Raw genomic sequence first — 15,437 nt, 5'->3', positions numbered from 1 at the left:
ATTATCTCACCATATACACCTCGGGCCGGGGCATTAACCCTTTATTATTACTGACGTGAGGTAGCCACACTGATGGGGACAGGCGCATCCTGCGGTCAGCTGGAATTCTGTAGAAAGTCTAGGCATCTAGAACTCGTAGATAAGAATCTAAGAGATACAAAAGCTGTCTAAAGTTGTGTCTGAAACACCTCCTAGTTCATGTTCTGTGGTGGATGGTTGTAGATTCCGTAAAATAAGCCATACTAATTTATAATGGTTTTCGTTATCTGGTAGTAATAAAGTTGTAAGTACGTGAGATACCGTGTTAAACAAAGGGATGACATTTGTAGGCATCCTTCTATCTTTACAGATAATAACGCAAAATAATATTTGCAAAATGGGCATTACTGCAGCTGGCATACAGTGAATCAAAGGGATGTACGTGGTTTTATGAAACGGTATAATAGGCTTGAGGGCACGTTTGCCTTCATGAATTTCAAGCAAATATTTACAACCAGATACCCGAGTTGCAGCACACAATTCGTCCTAAAGTCTAACGAGTCTCAAAATGTACGGGCCAGGTCACATGTATGTCGTGCGGAAGTCGTACGATCACAAACTCAGAACATTATTGTGATTGTCGTGCAAGTATCCTGCAAAGTTTACCTGTCTTGTTTCGGAAAAGGTTTTTTTTATCCTTCTCTGTTTTATTTTTTCTGTCAAAGCCTACTTGTGATTATAAATGTTACGACATCAAAAGCGCACGAAGTCCAGCGATGAGTGTAACCGCCTAGTCATTAACCAATGTTTTCTTTTTATGATGCAAAACTGGAAACTAAGAAGTCATGAAAGATGACGTCCCTCGTTGCGGAGTGTTCCCTGGCATCAGCTCGGGAAAATAAACAGTTTGGTTGAACACCTTTGTTATCCGCCAGGGATTTTCTCTGAAAGGGAGACGGTCCTCATGCTAATCCCTGCACACTGGAGCCACAGCTCCGTGTTTACTGTTGACTCACTCACTCATCACTCATTCAATCCTCTTCGGTACCCGCTGGTACCTGAGGTATCAGGAAGTCCCTCCATCTCTTCTGTCTGGGTGCCTCTTCTAGAGAGAACCCTCTCCTCTTTACCTCCTTCTCGACACAGCGTCTCCAGTTCTCATTCGAGCTTCTCCTCGGTCTTTTTCCTTGCGGAGTCCATCACAGTGCGACTCTTGGTAGACTGTCATGTTTCATGCGGCACACATGACCAAGCCATCTCGCACCTCGATTTCTTTGTCAACTGGGATGAGCCATGTTTTTGCATGGAGGTTTCTATTTGATATTCTATTTGGCCAGAATACTTTACTTTCAGGATCCTGCGTAAGCACTTATTTTGGAAGACACTGAATTTACGTTTATGCGCACCGTCTCTTTCCAGTATTCTGCACCATACAACAACTAGTAAACAGATTTTCGCTGAAAAGGAGACGGTCCTCAGCCTAATCCCTGCACACTGGAGCCACAGCTCCGTGTTTACTGTTGACTCACCTTTTGTTTATTTACCTGGACAGCTAGCTCTATTTCGGGTCGGTTGGAAAACAACCCTAGATGGATCATACGTTTTGCCATCGTAATCAGAAAACGATCAGCATACACCGCACTTTCAGAACGACACCCCAACCGTGACAATGTTTAAATAATCTAGTAGTTTCACTACAGAAGCGGCGCCTATTACCTATTAGGGGGGCTGCGTAAACAAATGTTTGGAAACTACAAAAAAACGGGTGTGGTTGTTCCAGTGTGTATGCCATATCCAAACATAGCCATGATTATACGAAATTCAATTCAGCGTTAGTTGAACTCTCTAGAATCTAACTAAAACCAATTTTCTACCAGGTAATAATATCATATTTTGGCATCATGAAAACTTTAAGAATTCTGGAACCAGGTACCACGTAATTTCTAAGTCCAAACAGTCTATCTTGAACTCGGGGTTTCTTAGTGACCACAAGTGTTTTTCAAGTGTTCCTCTTTTCTCGTGTTTGAAGACACTTGGATCAAACAAGGAACAGGTAAGTGAACAGAACACAAAGCCACCGCAAAGTGACCCACTTTGTTTAGTGTCACCTTCCACCACATTACAGGCTTGTGACAAGTAAAACAGAACCTATGTTAAAACGAGATGTAGAAAGAAAACGAGACTTCACAAAATAAAACTCACGTTAATTCTTATACGAATTAGTGCGAAGTTAACAATAAAGTTTCTTCTGATACATTTTGACAAACGTCAACCACAGCAATACATGTAGATCTATTTGACTCTGAATTCAATTTATCCTAACGTGTTTCCATATCAATAATGAACAGTATCATACGTGACTATATCACTATTTAAGTCTAGACTCAATCTAGCACAGCTAGAACTAGACTTTAGGCAGCTTTAAGTTTACTTAAACTTTACGTTAAGGAGAGCGGGGTTTACGCCAAGTATAAGCGTTAGGTTCGGCTAGAGCTAGGATTAGAGCTAACGTTGTGACGTAGTACAAGTTAACATGAGGAAAATGTTGAACTAGCCCATCGGCGAAGTTTCTGAGAAATATCCATTTCATTTCATTTATTTATTTAGCCATGGGACGGCATATCGCCACTAGGGCGGTTTTCAATGTGCCCTGCGTTACATAATAAAACAAAGGTTCAAATCACTTCAATACATCAAACATAAAATATAATACAACAAACCACCTTGCACACTTCAGGGTTTGAAATACTGCATCTGACACACTATACTAGTACCTCCTCAAATAGTTGATTTTAAGTGATGGAATATTCAAACTGGTTTTAAAGTTGTATGTTACTGTCATTATTGTTCAGGGTTGATATTCTAAGATAGAAAATTATATCAAGACACTGAGAACAATTGTCGCGTGTTCCATGCTCCACACGAAATCATCAAAATCTGCTATATCATGATCCAAGATGGCCGCCTGGTATCAGGTCACCTTGCGTCTAGAAAATGTACGACATAATAAAAACACGTCGTATTTGCACTATCAATTGTATGTTCTACCGTTCCATTAGTGTTGAAGTGTTCCCTGTACTCGTGTAAAAGAGTGTGAAGTGGTGGGTTTGCTTCACGGCGCTGTTTTCACAAGCGTACAGCTCCCTTTGCTTTAAACACTCTCAATAGCTGTGAGCAAATTTGCTACCAATACAAATGGTTAATGGACCTAACAGACCGTCAAAACAATCTTAGCTAGAAAAACACACATTAAGAACTGTGATCTTATCGCTAATAGTTATCAAATATTTACAGTTCTTTTTCCCAAAATGCTACTATATGATATACAAAACGTATCAGTTGTAATTTGAGTAATTTCAGTTGTAATTTGAATTTGTTTTTTATGATCGCAAGTATCGTTGCATAACTGTATAACAGTTCGTGTCTGCTTATCTCACATCATAGATAACTCAGTACCTCTGATTGAAGCCCTTTGTGGAGCCGATTTGATAACAAAACATCACTAATGGCCAATACATCCCACTGAAGAGCCAATTAGTCAACCCCTCTAGACTGAACAATCATTGGAGCCATGTTTTTATTATGGTTAACCACTACACTAGTAAATGATATCTTGTATTGGATGTTCCATTCCTAAATTTCAGTATTCTGTAAGCTCTATCACTTACTCTAATTACTCGCAATTTTGATGCCTAGAATGGCGGTATGTACGTAAAAAATGACTATCAACTCTCCTCTGCTTCGCTCTTGTTCTTTTCTTCGACATTTAAGCTCCCAAAACACGTGCTGATATAATCTGTTCATTTTCGAATCGGTCCAATATCCGGCCTACTGATTTTTTTCAGGTCCAGTTTTTCTGGACCGGTCCAACAAAAAAAAAAACGGTTTTGTACCGGTACACCGTACCCACACCTACAAGTACTAGTTCTAGTCAGAATCCAATACTACACCCTCCCCTCCCACAGCGCAGCCTCGCAGGTGTGCCATGTAAGGTGTAAGTCGGTGACGGGTTGTCGGATGTGTACTGAACCCTGCTCACCTCCTGAAACTACAGCCCGACTATACTAACCCTACCGCTCTAACCCGTGCCCTGTCTGTCACACAGTTTCCCGTGTCACGTCTCCCCTTTCGTTATTCCTGTTCTAAGAAACTGTCAGCTTCTGTAAGGAAATCTTACGTAATAAAGATCACTTCTTGTTTTGCCATGTGACCTTATCGTTTAGACAGGAACTCTCACGATCCTGACTCTTGCTTTGACTCTTGCTTCCCGTTTCAGATGTCGTCTTTCGTTCTTAAAGTTCGTTTCTAAGAAACTGTCTACTGCAATACTGAAATATGGACAACTAAGAGTTTCTATCTCGGCAATTGTATTATTTTTTTGCGCACAGGTCTTGTCTGGCGGTTGAACTGATAAGATTTGAGGGTCGGATATGGGTCTTGATGGCTTAAAAAGCTGCACATACTTTTATTGTACATCCATCACTAACTTAGATGTACGGTCTACCAAAACGTCGTAGAATCTGAGTTCTAAAATCTTTTAAAAAGTTATGTCGAATTAGATTTGTTGCTTCTCATTTCACAAAAATGACTAGCCATTTTCCACTAGCGCCACTTTAACTTGTGTATATGTTTTGACGATGAAGAGTTCATTGGCATATGACGTCATTTCTATAAATAAACCAAGCAGCAAACAAGGTGAACTTAAGTCAACACAGCTCCAACGTTTACAGCAGGAAGACGGTCTGAGGTGCCAAAACATCACGTTCACCTGGTCTGACTCACAATGTTTGGTACCTGCATCTAAGGAACGACATGTTCAAGCAACTTCAGTCTCTGTTTTGTTGAGATCTTAGGATCTCAAGTCTCTAGCAACGCTCGAGTAGACTACAATTAAAAAGGCCACGTTCCTATACACAATAGTCTAGTGTATGAGAAACAGGGTATTTCTTCTTCTAGGCCAGAGTAGCAACAGTGTAACTGATACAAAAGTAAGCTCGTCTGCTTACTAAACACTGTTAAAATGTTTCGTCAACAACTCCTAATGATCTTGAAAATGGCCGCCTGGAGAAGCCAGGAGGGGAGAGTGGTGACAGACAGCGGTGTGCCGAGGAAACGGAAACCGTCAGAGAAAAGAAAACACAGGACGGTCAAGGTAGCTGGCCATATATAGTCTTAACAACAAAGTCTTGTGCTGATATGATTCAGCGGCGCCATAACACATGTACAGCGTTACCGTAAATGGGTATATGTAGCAATCGATGACTATATGCAATACAAAGTTAAGTTACAACTATTCAGACATGGAAATAGTAGACAAAATACAGAACTCTTCAGACGTGTACTTGCTAGGCTTCATGACATTCAAATATATTTGTAAATGGTGGTATTTTGAGAGTTATAGTCATTTGCTTCATGAACTGCGTAATTGCCAATGAACGATTAAGGCAGAAAACGATCAAGTTTTATTTCAGATTAATTTTAAACAAGGGCCCTGCAAACAATTCTATTTGTTTGATTGCACATCGTAAAAAAGGAATGGGCATCAAAAGCGCCAATTTGCAAAGAGTGAAAAGTGCCGAAATACTTTTGTATGATGGCAACTTTTAAAAAGATAAAAAAGTATTAAAGAAATTAAAAAGATATTTGTTCATTCATATATCCGTATTGGTTTGGCTTGGACACATGCCTGTATGTGATTTGCATTTTGATTGAAACATTACAATCACTGTCTAGTTACCACCTTGCCGTATAGTTAACTCCAGTGAAGCTTTAGTGATAAATTGAGCGTGTTACGAAGGTCGCGATAATTGGACCTATTTAGAGATGACAAATGCAGTATAAACGAGGCGTTAACTGAACGGACGTGTGATAAATGAGGCATGATTACGCTCTGATTGTATAACAGACTGGCCGGAAGTTATCGGCTAAGGTCGGTACAAAGCTGTAAACAGTACGAGTTTCAGGTCAAGACATAACTGGCAGGTGAATCTCCAAGCAGATGTTAGGGTATGCGCGATGTCCAGGTAGCCAACCTCCAAGCAGATGTTAGAAGGAAAGTCGTGACGATTCCAGGGTGACGATGCGTGATGTCCAGGTAACCTCCAAACAGATGTTGGGAGGGCGTAATGTCCAAAGTAATCTCCAAGCAGATGTTGGGAGGATATGTCGCAATTAGGGCTGGGTACCGGTACGGTGTACCGGTACAAAACCGGTTTTTCTTATTGGACCGGTCCAGAAAACCGGACCTGAAAAAATTAGGTAGACCGGATGTTGGACCGATTAGAAAATTAACATATTATTTTATCAGCCATTCACACGTTTTGGCGCTTGCAGTTGGAAGAAAATAACAAGAGTGAAGTAGAGTAGAGTTTATAGTAATTTCTACCAAGATTTACAGTCAATCGTACAGGTGCAGGTAGCGTTGTAGGATTTTAAAACGCCAGTGTAAGTCTAATACTCCACCAAACAGATTTCTTTGTAGTGAAATGGACCACTGGTATGAGTCATACTGAATCAGGTCCAGGTTCAGGTCCGGACCTGGACCTGATCCTTTGGACCTGAACCGGACCTGGACCTGAATTTTCTGTACCGGTACCCAGCCCTAGTCGCAATGATTCCAAGGATCGAAGTCTCCAAGCAGATGTTAGGAGGAAAGTCGTGATGATTCCGATACACTTTCTCTGATACACTTTGTTTAAGAACGTTTTGTGTAAGAAAAATGAGACAGCAAAAAAGTTTAGATCTGTCCTCTCTACATCTGGTTGGAGATACGCTTACACACTATCCGTGATTTGGTTTGTAAAATAGATAAATCTTATAAGGTTTAGCTTTATGGATAGATTTTGAAAGGGGTATCAAAAAGTGTTTCAGTTTTGTCCTCCAACGATGAATGAATTATTTAAAAAAGAAATTTTGATTACCAACTATCTCCCAAGCTTTTAGCCCGCTAAGAAAATGAGGATACATTCTGCACCTATTGCATTATAAACACTTACAAAGATCTTTCTTACAACACTTGATTGATTCTCTTCTAAAACGTGACCTTCAAACAGTAGTTAAAGAAATCTCAAGGCCGTGTAAGTCAAAGACCCCAGCTGTACCGCTGACAGTGGTGATCCCACGTTGTATAACACGTGTTTTTACAGGACGGACGGTATAGTGGACACTCACGGCCACTCCGGACATGATGCACCTGTTTCTATGTAAACATCATTATGTCGTATCTAGGACAGTACGCTTACACCCTAAGACACGTTTTAGAACATGCTGAAAGTACTTAAGGTAATCTTTTAAGGCCTTTTTGTGGGTCTTTCTGTTTTTGAAAGGCGTTATACAAAAAAAGAAAGCAAAGAATACCACCAAAGAAGCCTCAAAGGACGTCCAAAGCAAGTAGGAGCTTAACATCTGCTTGGAGATTTGCTTTGAATACTACAGTCAACAAGAATTGCCTCTTCTGGGGGCGTAGTAGAACGTATATTGTAGAGGTGGATTGTTAAGGATATATGATCATTTCATGTTATTCAATAATCTTTTTTATCTATATACTTTACTCACTGACCCCCCCCCCCCCCCTAATTTGTTCCTCTTTGTGTATACTAGTTATTTTAACAAAACATTCTTCCACATCGATTTTGGTTTACAATGAGACCTTGTCCGCTCGGACTGAATCTAAAATACAAACTGACTCAAAGAAAACATACTTTAGGGGGACTAACAGAACCAACACTGTAGCATTGTTATAGCTACAAAATAACACATAGGAAACACGTACAGCCCAATATTTGCTAACCTGGAGAAGTGCCCGTAACATGTTCAATAAACTTACCACTTAACCAACACGGCGGTGTATTACCGATTCAAGGTTATTGAAAGATAAACTGTATGAACAGAAAGATATCAACATTTCACAAAATCTTATCTTTAAGTACACGCAAATTATTCCTAAAACATACGTACAGGCATGCTTTCATGTACAAAAACGCACCTTTGCGCACACTTTAAGGTGTACTAAAAGATTGATTGGAGTTCGTGCGTTGCCAGGCCTTGGTAACTATTGACCTCGAGGTCATGACAGAACACTTCAACAAGATCCTTGGAGTGATAAACAGCATACCGAACATCACGCCAGGATAAAGTAAAAAGGGAGCAGCTTAGACGCTTCTGTATCAAAAGATCCAGTCGGTATCTTACAAGTCGGAAGTTCTGTCAATGCAGCGGAGCGCCAACCTTTTATGTGTGACATAACTTCGGCGTGAGGTGTTCTCGATACATAGTTTCCGTATTATGATCCAATGAACCGTATATTTCCACCCTTTCTCTTCTACCATTGCGGGGTGGCAAATATTTCGGACCGGTATGTGGAGACCGGTGAGACGTTTTTGCTGTATTGTTTACACAGCAGACGGTAAATGACCAGTGACAGGGACATGGCAATCCCCGGTGTTCGAACCAACCACCTGCGAGATTCAATTTGTAGAAAAGATTGAAGGATTCCAGACTATGACATAAACAACTTTGATAGCTTTAAATTTGCAAGCCAACTAATATGTTAAGCACACGTTAAGGACCTTCCCGTGACTTAACTCCTGACCAATCTTCAACCAAGGTCGGCGCTGGGTTGGGAGTAGTCTGGAATCGATCCTATTCTAGCTTCGCCTTCGCTTCTCCGATCGTATTCAAGCAGAAAATGACTTTCCCGGCTTTGATTGTTCAGATTGTTTACGGTTGGCTTTGCACACCAGTTTTGAAGACTAGTTATTCAACTCGTCGATCAACTCTCAACCACAGATGACCTTGCTCACGACTAACACCCGATCATGGTCTGGAGAAGGTTGGGAGGCCATGGTCGGCTATGTGTGACAGGGTCTTGACGGATAACAATTTAGCTACTTACTAACTAAAGGCATCGATTATTTGTAGTTAAGCCTAAGCCAAGCAATTTACAGAAGGGCTTCAAAAATATTTGGACCCCTAGAATTGTTTTCACAGGGTCGTCCCTGTAGCTCAACTGGTAGCGACCTAGCAGTTGAACTTCCTGTTCCAATCTATTGGTTCTTGTGAGTTCTCGGTTCAATCCTTGGTAACCATTTCGGTTGGGGTTGCAGCCGTCTTTCGGAAGGGATGGAAAATTGGGGTACGTTCAAGAGAAAGGGCCAGCAACTCATCCCTGTAAAATTACACCCTACCACAGAAACAAGCGAGGAAACTTATTGCCCTATGTACTTGTCTCCAAGTAGACATGTCAGTTGCATGAAAAAAAGAGAAGAATTTGGCCAAATAAATAGGGACAAATATAGTTGCCATAGCTTTTTTTTCAGTCTTTTCAGCACCGGCCTTACTATTGACTTCTAGCTAGAGTATAGGCCAATTAACACCTACTAGGCTTTATTCCTAACTTGGTCAAAGTCCCCTTTTACTATTCGACCAGGCGGGAGTCTGGTACAGACTACCTATGTACCACTAGGCACCACAAAGGCCTGAACAACCGAAACGTGTCGGTGCACAGTTCAGTTGTGCGTGCTGGCTAACCGCAGATAACCTCCTAGTCTTCAGGTAAACGTGATTGGCGTTCAGGTTGAGTGGGACGCTGGGTTAGAACAACAAGGGTTCTGTCTGGTCTCGTCCTGTAAACAGTGCGTACAATGAAACACAGCCCCAGGAAAATACTGCCCAACCCTCCACAAAAACGGTGGAACAAAGAACTGTTGTTATGAGTTATTGTAGATAAACAGCACACGTGAAATTTGCTATCGTACACGAGAGCACTATAGGTAGTGGTGTTCTATGAACAAAAGTTGGGGGCTTTCAATTTTACAAATATTTACAGATGGGGACTACTGGGTGTTCAAGTTTTGCTCTAGCGGGCGTTTCGCTTAACACTCGAGGATATTTATCTCAATTGCAATGTATTTGACATGTGTGCTCACTACTTACTCCTTTATACACAGTTTGTACTGTTGTTAATTACGAGTTATCAAATTAGTTATCAACACAAAACAGACAGTTTTAAAATTGGATTGTCTTCTAAATGTCCGGTTGACTTTAAAACAGTCGTAGTGAAAGTATAGTGTAGCTATGAAGTCCAAGTTCAAAGGAAATGTTTCAATACGGCTGGGGGTTCGCGGTGTTTAGAGTTTAGTCCCCGTAACTGCTACACTTGCCAGCTTAGCATTTTTTGCTAGACTGCAAGCATTCCCACCATGTATTGCTTGTTTTGTCTAAAAAGTCCGGCCCTAAGGAGCTAGCTCCAATCCTCAAGGACTCAAAGGTTTAAAGAAAAGATTAAGTCTTTCCTCAGATCTTCAAAGACGCTGACAAGCTGGCGACAAGTAGTACTTTAAGAAAGAAGTATTCGGAGACAGCTCACTTATATAGGAATGTCTCTATGGATAAGAAACTATTTCGTCTTTTTGTGAGACGCAAATGTTTTCCATTTCACGGGGATGGACTATACCGCCCAACCGAACTTTGTGAGCCTGAATGTCCTGCTACAGGTAAAACAAGAGTTCGGATAACGCAAACCTGCATGAGGTGATTATGGTCGCTACCTGATGTTCATATTCATCTAACTTTCAAACGCCAGACTTGAAACAAGCCGGAGCCTAACCTCGCGAGTTACAGTTTCGAACACAGAACCAAACACAGAACCCAAAACAGTACCACCGTTGGAGGTGAAACCTCCTTTCGGGAGGTAATAAATCCGAAAGCAACCAATAACGCAACAAATACTAGTAGCGTTATGCTGCTTTGTATGATATCTTTAAAATAAAAGCTTACCTCATGAAAATACAGTATTAGATGTGAAAATATAGCACGGACAAATTAAAATCATCAGACTTAGCCAACAAATCTCCCCACTTTCCCATCTGTAACGTGTTAATACCAATCTTTGACAACCACGTTTTATTTTGTAACACTACCAGTAGGTTGTGCGACCCTTAACGTTACACGTCTATAAACCTCACTTACGAGCTGGTAGTCGATAAAAACACACTCTCCAACAATAAAAAGGAGTATCTTAACTTGTTTTACTACTCAAGATAAGGGTAGTTTTGTTCTAATTCATGTTGGAGCTCCCGCCAAGGGGAAACTCTCGTTTTAAAGTAATGAGTTCATTTCCACAATAGACCGGACAGTAAATATGGCTACGCTAATTTACCTCGTCGCTTAACTGGTCAGGCTTTGATGTCAGTCAGCCCAGTTTTTGACCAACTTCGTGAGAAGCGTTCTTGTTTACATCTTATACCTTCTTCCACTAGAGGCGCGACAGCTGAGCAATTAAAGATTTGATTGATCGCTAAACGAATTTCATAGAAAATGTCTTGTTGCAACTTAAGATTTCTTAGAAAATGTCTTGTTGCAACTTAAGATTTCTTAGAAAATGTCTTGTTGCATTTTGGAATAAATAGATAGACATTGGAAAATTTCTTCGTTAGTCGTACTTAATATTGGTTTATTTTAGTTGTTCAATCTTTCAGCGATCACCGTCTAGCGAAATGGGGATTTCGTGTAAAAGGTAGAGGACTGTTTTTGAATACATCTACGTTTGCAAAACTAGCTCGGCCTCAATATATTTCAGGAGGAAATACTTAGTTAAGACATCAATAATCACATAATTAAAGACACGCGTCACTGAAGACTTAAAAGAAGAACATGCGATTTTATGTTCCTCTAGGGTATTTACAATTTACGAAGTGAGATCACATGAAAGAAAACAAGCGTAAGAGTTACGACCTAAAACGTGTTCACCATTAAGAGTTTAAAGTTCGTCAGCTGAGAAGAATTACCGGCAAATTTATAGACACAACACCCAACAGTTTCAGATCGTTACTAATTAAAGATTAAGTTAAGAATCTCCGGAAAGTTTTCACATGATATCCAAACGACTGTAAGCGTTACGGGTTATCTCCAAGCAGATGTTAGGGTGGGAGAAAGTCTAGTTCTCAGTCAAACCTAGGAGGACATTATATGATATAACGTCCTTTGCTCAATTGGTCAAACGAAGTAATGCTAGTTCACCTTTATCTGTGGGGTAACCTATATTCGTTGTTTTTAAACACAGCACATTTAGGGAAATCAAGTCGACGGACGGTTGTTTCAGATTGTAATATTTTCAAAATATAGCAGTTTGAACTCACATTTCGTCCACATGATAGCCCTAAACACGCTGCTTTTGAAAACAACGGATAAAGGTCACCCCGCGGATAAAGGCAAACTAACGTTTCCCTTACCTGTCTTCAGTGTATACGTTGGAATGAATGCTTGTCAAAATATCTTTACAGTCAGGAAACATGACAAACTTCCACCCCACATCTGCTTGAAGCTTAGTTACGGATGCTTTCTACGTGTATCGTTGTGGATCATAGGCTGATAGAAGATGAGCGGGTCCTTACTCGAGGTCGTGATATCTTTAAAGCATTTCTCACAAATTCTTACGGGGTAGGGTTTTTGTTTTGAGTCAACAGTATCTATGTCTATTACGCTCTGTTTCGGGTGACTAACGTAGAAGTAATCATATCGACCTTCTACCGGCAGGCTTACTGACGAAAAAAGAAGAAAGGACGAATTTGGGTTTTCACATACCGCCAGAACACAGGGGAATTAGTGTAGAATCTAGGGTATGTTACAGGCTTAAAGCGTGGTCATTCCCATGGAAAGTGTTTAGCATGATTTCACCATGATACATGGGTAGAAACTATGGATTCTGGACTGCCTTTTACCGCGGCTATCAAATTTTTAAAGTGGCTTATAATTTTCAACCTCGAAACCAATAAAGAAGCAACGAAAGCAATTTTTGACAGGCAAAGTGAGCTAGACACAAACAACTTAACGATGTTAAGTGATCTTCCTTCTTCAACAATATCATTATCATCCTCTTTAACAACCAGCTCTTAGCATTTTACATCAAGGACAAGTCAAGATAGCATGAGCTTTCTTATCCATGGATATAAATTTTAGACTTTTGGCAAGACTTCGAGACACACCCTTGCCCCACTCCACAAAAATCCCAGAGAGGCCAAAGCTTACCTGTCTTGCCGACCGCCGCTTGTCCAAGCACCACTATTCTGATTGGCCGGTTGGCACCTTGAGTCCACGAATTACTCTTCTTCAAAATCTTCGGATTCGGCTTTATGAACGGTGACGTCATTTTCAGACGATGCTTCTCGCTCAGTTCCTTAGCAACCGTTAGGACGTCGTGCAAGACCATACGTTCTGAAGTTTGAGACAGTATTTTTCCTGAATACGGTTGCTTCTGCGGAGATGTCTGAACCGGTCAGCGGAGAGCCGCACCTGTGACTCAGAATCAGACGATAGGTTCACACAGCCGCAAGTCCCCGGATGTAGGTCAGAGGCCCGCCAAGATTTTTTTCTTCAGACCGGCTTTTCAAAGCCTACCTGCGGCTCCTGGGCTTGATTCTTTGCATCGGCCCGAATCTTGCTCGACGTGGTCCACCGAAGTGTCCGTCACTCTACCTGTAGTCGCCTTGTCTGGGAGAAAAAAGATAAGAACCTCCGTGATTGATATGCTTTCAATGCGCCATGTTTGTTTTGTGGTACCAACAATATTGTAACAACAACTACGGTAGCACCCTTTTTTCGTGGGACGATCGCTGGCCTGTCCGACTACACAAGGAAATTCCACGTGGTTAAACACAAGTCGTCCTACTTTATCCAGATGTTGTTCATTCATTAACAATGACTTCTACATCTCCTCAACATGTGTATGCTGTTGCCCTAGCCCCAAACAATCACACCTGTCCTAGTTCTGTCCGAACAAGACAAATGATTTGTCCAGAAGTACCTGCCCACAAGTGTTTTCTTTCGGAAGTCAAAACTGCACTCCAGGTTTCAGTAAACCAAAAACTGTGGTCACGGCTTTCTCTGCGAGCTAGATAACTCATTCTTTCCAAATCTACCCGTCTAAGCCCATCAACTGTCTTCTTTCCCGGGTGTGAGTAGAACGTCCAGATCGTGCGGTTTAGAGGTGAGAACGTACCAGTTAGTTAACAACATGTGGCGTGACAGACTTTGAAAGGCCCGTTATTTGCTCTATCCCGGGAGGCAGTGTATGTGTGCAAACCTGGTCAACACTACTGCCCTCAACACAACTGTCCCTGGGCAAACACCGCAGCCTAATTAGTTGTCTTGTCCAACAGAAGAACCACGTTTTACTAAACAATGAGTACTTCTGTATGTTGAGAAAGGTCTACCGGATTTAAAATGTAAAGACTGTAAGCGGCAAATAAAGTAGAGTAGAGTAGAGTAAAGCACTCGTGTTAGACCCCTACCGAGCTACATATCACGAGCAAGCGTGAAGGTTGCTCGAGCCTTTCAAATATTTGGTGTCATCTGGTTTTGTGTCGTCAACTACCGTATGAAGTTTTATACCAAGCTAGGAAATATAATACTAGCTCGTTGGCTGATTAGCTTACCGGCTCACTGTGGTATTAAAGCATAAGCAGTCACTTACCGAGGAGTAGAAACTCTTGTTGTGTCGTCTCGTTGGCTTTGTCTCTGTCGTCTTGGACACAGAAGATGTGCTCGTCGTCTTAAAGAAGTTCTCCTGTTACAGGGGTGCCTTCAAGTCTGCTCCCGATGTGTCTTAGGGAACAAGATATACAACGCCTGTCAGACACAGTCTAGTCACTTGTTCTGCTTGAAGACTGGTCAAGCCTCCAAGAAAAAAAAACCCGACCGCTCACTTCTTCGTGTAGCCACTGACACTGAATATTCCAACGTTTATCCTTGTAACGTCCTGACCGAGGTGTGGGTCTGTGTGCTTCCGAAAATTCCTGGCGTGGTTCTCACTGTAGAACACCTCTACTCTAATCTGGGGGATACCACAGCTCTTTGACCCGTATGTGCGGTAAGTAACAGCATACCAGGGGTGACCGGTACTACTGTACACTGTGGCCTCGGGGGGCTGTCCAACAGCCGATACCGCTAGCCTGAGATCTCGGCAATTACTGGCGTCTCGCTGCTGGCACGGGTTGATATATCCTTGGCAGACATCACAACACAAGTGCTCTCCAACCACCGGTAGTGCACGGGCCCGCGGCTCAACACCCATCGGCCGCCAGTGTTCCGCCGCGAGACCTGATTGGTTGCTGAGTCAACACGGCTTTCGTGGTTAGCCTAGAAATCAGCACCGGTGCAATGGTCTAGTGGATAGAGTGTTCGCCTTGCATTCGGTAGGTCGTGAGTTCGATCCCCGGCCGAGTCATACCAAAGACTTTAAAAATGGTACATGCTGCTTTCTCTGCTTAGCACTCAGCATTCGGGAAAGAGTATGAAAGTTGAACACGAACCACTACCAGTGGACCAGCCCCCTGCTGTAGTGATTGCGTTGTGTGGCCCAGGGCTAAGGAAACAGAGATGGGCACCGCCCTTTGTGCCATCAGGCGCGAGAAGGGTTTAACTTTAACAGACTAGAAATCAGGCCCCTCGATACGGCTGTC

The 15,437-nt window shown here is 41.8% G+C and overlaps 1 protein-coding gene across 1 annotated transcript in view; it reads right to left on the bottom strand.

The window, feature by feature from the left end:
* The window catches only part of LOC118406907 (ras-related and estrogen-regulated growth inhibitor-like), a 26,870-nt gene extending 11,809 nt beyond the window's left edge, over positions 1–15,061 (bottom strand). Inside the window, exons 1-2 of the mRNA XM_035807301.1 lie at positions 14,450–15,061; positions 13,006–13,467 (exon numbers count right to left, since the gene is read on the bottom strand). Of these exons, the coding sequence (XP_035663194.1) occupies positions 13,006–13,186 (181 nt within the window). The 5' untranslated portion in view covers positions 13,187–13,467; positions 14,450–15,061. The remainder of the gene's footprint in view (positions 1–13,005; positions 13,468–14,449) is intronic.
* Between the last annotated feature and the right edge of the window lie 376 nt (positions 15,062–15,437).

Source organism: Branchiostoma floridae, chromosome 19 (assembly GCF_000003815.2).
Source record: "Branchiostoma floridae strain S238N-H82 chromosome 19, Bfl_VNyyK, whole genome shotgun sequence".
NCBI classification, from domain to species: domain Eukaryota; kingdom Metazoa; phylum Chordata; class Leptocardii; order Amphioxiformes; family Branchiostomatidae; genus Branchiostoma; species Branchiostoma floridae.
The sequence above is the reverse complement of the archived record's forward strand: the minus strand, read 5'-3'. Positions and strand labels throughout refer to the sequence as shown.